The sequence below is a fragment of the Solanum tuberosum genome, unplaced genomic scaffold, assembly GCF_000226075.1.
Source record: "Solanum tuberosum cultivar DM 1-3 516 R44 unplaced genomic scaffold, SolTub_3.0 scf00742, whole genome shotgun sequence".
NCBI classification, from domain to species: Eukaryota; Viridiplantae; Streptophyta; class Magnoliopsida; order Solanales; family Solanaceae; genus Solanum; species Solanum tuberosum.
In genome coordinates this window covers 100,114-106,365 of record NW_006239663.1, presented here as the reverse complement: position 1 = coordinate 106,365, position 6,252 = coordinate 100,114, and the positions used below count along the sequence as shown (strand labels likewise).

Genomic DNA, 6,252 nt, shown 5'->3' with positions numbered 1-6,252 from the left:
CCCCCCCCCAAAAAAAAAGAGTATACTGAGATACTGGTGTTTCCTTCTCAAAATGAGACGTATGGTTCCGATTTTTACTGATTGAACTGGTCTGACTGCAGTTTTGTTTCTGTGGCAAATCTGACTAGCTCCGTCCATTATTTGATTGAATTATTCCAACTGGTTAGGCCGGTCTAGATAAGATGAGACTAAGCAGAACACAAAGAGTTGGATTGAAAGAGCTTATGTGATGGATAAGAGAATCAGAATGGCAATTAGAGTGTGTTATTGGGAGAAAATAGCGCACACAAATAAATTCACAATATATATAGGAATATAAATGGACACTAACATGAGGTAATCAACAAGAATAAAAAAAAGAGAAACAAGGACACAAGATTTTAACTCTAGGTTGAGGTATGGTACTCGCGAAAAAGTGATAGTTTAGGTGTGTATTTTACCTTTAACTCTAGGTTTTATTTACTTAAGAATTATATAAAGTGGAGGCATTTGCTGGCATCTATATGCACCTTTGGTGAAATGTTGTTACAGAGTTGAACTTGCAATACCTTGTGTTCTTTTAGGAAGTGATTCTTTCTACTTGTGGACTTAGATCTTAGTATTGTTAGTTAAACAACAACAATAAGTACGCTTCAGTCCCAAGCAATGTGAAGTCGGCTATATGAAACCTCATTGTTACTTCTAAGCTCAACTCGTGTCATCATCATACCTAATTAAAATAAAAGTGAAAAATCACCTACATGGATTATTCTTCCTCCATTTTAGCTAAGTTTGTTTTACCTGCTTTGAAATGTTTTTCCTTGAGCCGAGGGTCTATCGGAAATAACTTCTCTACCTCCCAAGGTAGGGATAAGGTCTGCGCACACTCTACCCTCCCCAGTACCCCACTTGTGGGACTACACTAGGTATGTTGTTGTTGTCATTTTAACAAAGTTTGCATTTGTTAGAATATTCTAGGGTAATGCCAAGAAATTGTAGGTCTTTCGAGATAAACTTCACTCCATGTGATTTAGGTCTACCTCGTAACACCCTCCGTCACCATAGTTTCCACACTTACGAACCGGTATCTGTAGGATGACACAAGATATCACCAAGCCATCTTAAGCGGCCTTTTCTCATTTTATCCTCAACGTGTACCACTTGCACTTTCTTGCACCTTACATACTAGGTAAATTCAGTATGAATTAACATTATTTTCCCTTTGTAGGTGATAAATCCTCAACTGATTGGGACAAAGCCTGGTCAAGCTTCAGGAAGCGAAGCAGGAAGAACATCTTCTCAAACATCTTTTCGCAATTCTCTCCAAACAAGTACGTAACATGGAATCCTAAGCGTTCTGAATATCCGTTATCTGAAGAGGTTGATCCTATTAAGAGAGCAGAGAAATCAAACCTTATGCTATGGACAAGTCCACAATTCACTCTTGTTGGAGCAATTGTTATAGTCACATTTCTTTTGGTCTATTCCATTCTTGCTATAACAAAATGAGCTTTCGAAATGTAAAACATTGCTTGATTTTAGATCGATGCAGCTACGTGTATAAGTGAAGAAAATATCATGGTCAATTCGTTTAAAATTGTATAAAGTATGTAAAGTTGTATCAATGAAGAAAATGATAATTGTCTGTCTTTTGTGCTGCTTCAAGTCTTGTGAATAATATCTGTTTATCACCTCTGGCTGCTAGAAGAGAGAAAAAATGCTACAATTTCTCTTGACATTTGAACTCAAAAGATTTATTTCAACTGAACTGCTTACTACATGATTCATGAAAGGCTTGAACAGATGAATACATGCATCAGAACATATATTTCAACAACAACAACATAGCCAGTATAATTCCACAAGTAGGGTCTAGGGAAATTTGATGTATGTAGACCTTATCCCTACCTAGAGAGATTGTTTCCGATAGAACAATTTTGAAAGAAATGTTAAAGAGTAGAAAGTTATGATGAAATAGTGGAGAGAAAAATACTAACAATAAAAATAGTAGAATAACCCAAAGTAAATAAAACAACCGTAGTAATAAAATTGAAGAATACGATAATGCAGGCATAACAATAATAATAATGGTAATGGAACCAAAAGGTGCTTCAGACTAGAATCATGTTCTACCACATGAGAAGGGAGAAAAAGCCCCCACTACCTACTAACTATCCTAATCCTCGACTTTCTTGTTCTCCTATTTAGGATCATGTCCTTGATGAGCCAAAGATATGTCAGTTAACTCGAGAATTCTCCCGAAGTGGATGAATTTCCTTTGTCCATAGCCTAGATTTGCTGCAGCATATACTTTGTACAAACCCTAGCAATCATATTATGACACAAAATCTATTTTTTTTCCGATATATTTCTTTTAGGAGACGAACAAGTTAACGAGACTAATGAGTTAATCAGCATCCCTTATGGATAGATCCGACCCGATATCTTTAACATCTAACACTTCCCAAAAAAAAAGAGAGATACATTGAATTCACATCACATATATGGAATTTTAACAAATTATTGGTCTTTCCTTATTGACTTCAAACTTTTCACTTTTATATTTTCTTAGAGAGAAGTACTTTGACCTGTCTGCTTCTCTCCTCAAGCAGAGCTTTCATTGTTCTCACAAAGAGAAACATATTAATTTGTTAATGGAGGACATGGAAATTTAGAATTCATAAGATTAATTTATTATGTCTTGTAATTTATCAGATATTTTCATTTTCACACGTATGAGATCTGAAAATAATTTATCTTCTGTTCGAATTGTAAGTGGTCATATCAGACCATTTTCCTATGGCTATTTACAATTTTGACTTATTAAAATATTCACTATACATTAACCATGAACAATTATTATTATTATTATTATTATTATTATTATTATTATTATTATTATTATTATTATTATTATTATTATTATTATTATTATTATTATTATTATTATTATTATTATTATTATTATTATTATTATTATTATTATTATTATTATTATTATTATTATTATTATTATTATTATTATTATTATTATTATTATTATTATTATTATTATTATTATTATTATTATTATTATTATTATTATTATTATTATTATTATTATTATTATTATTATTATTATTATTATTATTATTATTATTATTATTATTATTATTATTATTATTATTATTATTATTATTATTATTATTATTATTATTATTATTATTATTATTATTATTATTATTATTATTATTATTATTATTATTATTATTATTATTATTATTATTATTATTATTATTATTATTATTATTATTATTATTATTATTATTATTATTATTATTATTATTATTATTATTATTATTATTATTATTATTATTATTATTATTATTAACTTGAGATCGTTACACAAACAACATATACAACTTAAATTATGATGGGTCGTTTAGTATGATGGACAACCATAGATAGTTTTGAGATCAAAATTTAGTATTGTTTTATCTCTTGTTTGATTACTGCTCCTGAGATAATTTATACTAGGATTAGTAATTAGAATCATGATAAGTTATCCCTATCAAAGTAACGGGGTTAGTTATCCCTAGATAAAACAATAAAAATGATAAAAATACCCTTAAGGTCACCCGGACCTTTTTCTAGTAAATAAGGTGAAGAATATTTTTTTTGTAAATAATTCTTCTTAGAAATTATGCCATGTATATATTTTTAATACAACAAACTAAACAATTAATATGAAGTAATTTTAATATAACTAATCTCAATCAACATATATAACGAATACCAACATAACCTACCTAACCTGTCTTCAAACCTGATGACCCCTTACTATTGGAGTCAAAGTTAAAATTCCCATGGCCGTGTGCATGTCATGTCAATTATTGACTTGAAACTTTTTCTTTCCTTGTAATAATTCAAATTATGGTTAGTTTTTTCTATAAATAACTTCACATCTCCTAGTTCTATATATGTGAAAGAAAGAAAAAAAAAACAAAGATTTTCATATTTATAGGCTGAGATTTTCTCATTTTTTAAATTTAGAATTTATGAGTTATCAACCAGCCATGAAGGACATTGTTGTGAGGGAAAAAAAAGAAAGATTTCCACCAAAGAGAGGGAAAGTTAAGGTTAAGATAGTCAAGTGTTTTGTGAAGTTTATAGAGAATATTGTGTTTAGGAGATAATCTAAGTTTTGCGTCTTCTGCTTAGCTTGTATAATTATATGTACGTATTTTATTACATGTAGTCATTTCCTTGTTCGTTTTTATCTTTTCGATATGGTACATTAGTGGTTATTTGTCTAGTTAAAAAATGCATTATGTAATGTTGTCATTGAGGTCATATATATAAATCAAACATTCCATAAGCTTCTAGAGATTAATGCTTGGATACGACAAGTTGCTTGTGCTATAATTCAAGGACAATCGACAATTTTTTTTTAAAATATGCATGTTCTCTCTCTTTCTTTGGTATTACCTAACGGGGTTCATGTATATTTGGAGTTATTTTTTATTAATCATGTGATATTCAAAATTCATTATGGTAGGATACTTGGATTGTTGATTCAAATTTGTGTTGTTTAATCCAAATTTTGTCTATATGACCTTAATTATCATTTTCAGTGATAGTGATGTACACATGATTTTCACAAGTGATATTAACATTTAAATAAGTACACAAAGAATAAATTACAATAAAACATCATATATATGTAAAAAGAAACACAAGTAGATTACTAAAATTCTCCTAGACAAAATTTTCATTTTCTAAAATGTATTATCATAGACTCGTTAGAAATAGTACTAAATACTTCTTTTTTATATATATAAGATATCGAAAAAAGATCACTCAAAAAGTCATTGTCCATTCAATTTTACAAATTAATCTTAATCAATTTTATCATCGAAAAAACTTTCTCAACTATAATAATAATAAGTATACCAGTTATTAAAACTGATAATTACATATTTAGTAATATTCACATTGGAAAGTTCCACTTAGAAAGACAAAGCGTATCCTAAAAAAGGAGATTTTGTATACCAAATAGAACCGAAACTCAATTTTTTTAATTAAAGATAAAAGAGTACGTATCGCCCTATCGCCATTTATCGGTACAACAAGTATACATAACTTGAGCTTTCCATTGACATCAAATTAATTATGAGAAAAAGAAAACAAGAAACAAGAGTCAGTTATGTCTCCATAATGTAGGGACAACTATTTCAGAAGCCATAACCACTAATTACTCAATAAGATTTTATGTTTAAATGTCATTGAATTGTGAACTTATTGATATATATTCTTCAATGGTAGAAATTTTATGTTAAGGTTAATGAAGAAGTTAGTGATTTTCTCCTTCTTGTTATTAAATAATTGTATTCTTGCAAATCAAACAAATAAAAAATATCAAATACATAACAAACTAAAATATTAACATTTTAAATAAATATTGAAAATGTGGCTAAGGGGTCTTATTAAATGTCAAAATACTGACATTTTGAAAATTTTCCCAAAACAAAATAGATAAAGGAGGAAGTGGAAGAGAAGAAAATGAGTATTAGCTCATAAGTGTTTTCAATAAAGTGGTTTTTATTAGAGAATATTTTATCACACAGTCATCTTTTGTTCTTGTTTATTTTAATGACTTCCATCAGATGAGGAATTTTCAAATTATCATTGAAAAAGGAAGAATTTTCAGATTAATATTAAAAACCTTTTAAAGTTAGGTTACCATTTGAAAAATCAACTCAAAATGAAAGTAATGAATAAGTCATTGAACAAAAAATGGAGACAAAAGACTAATCATCACTAACTTCCATTATTTAGCCAAAACCAAATATAAATTTTGTTAGTCATTCAAGGGACAAATTACTATGCATGTCTCCCTAGTTCTTTTCAATTATAGATTTGGCAAAAAATTTAGTCAAAAAATTACGTTATATATTAATGTTGATTATGTCAACAGGATCAGTTAATAAAGGTAGGGGTGTACATGATCGGGTTGGTTCAGATTTTTCAAATATCAAACCAAATCATTTGTGTCGAATTTTTAAATCTATAAACCAAACCAAACCAATAAAACTCGGATTTTTCAACTTCGGATTTTTTTGGATTTTTGGGTTTTTCTGGTAAAGTATTCATACAAACATATAATTTACTTGTACTTCAAATATTTCTCCAGTCCAACCAAAATACAACTATCTAAGGTGTTTCTTAAGAAAATAACACAAAATATGATATGAGTAATGACACTAAAATATCCAACAAAAAAATAATAATAAT

At 28.4% G+C, this 6,252-nt stretch overlaps 1 protein-coding gene across 1 annotated transcript in view; it reads left to right on the top strand.

Moving 5' to 3' along the window:
• The window catches only part of LOC102579098 (uncharacterized), a 6,842-nt gene extending 5,219 nt beyond the window's left edge, over positions 1 to 1,623 (top strand). The window contains exon 2 of the mRNA XM_006367206.2: positions 1,208 to 1,623. Within this exon, the coding sequence (XP_006367268.1) occupies positions 1,208 to 1,488 (281 nt within the window). The 3' untranslated portion in view covers positions 1,489 to 1,623. The remainder of the gene's footprint in view (positions 1 to 1,207) is intronic.
• Positions 1,624 to 6,252: the final 4,629 nt, after the last annotated feature.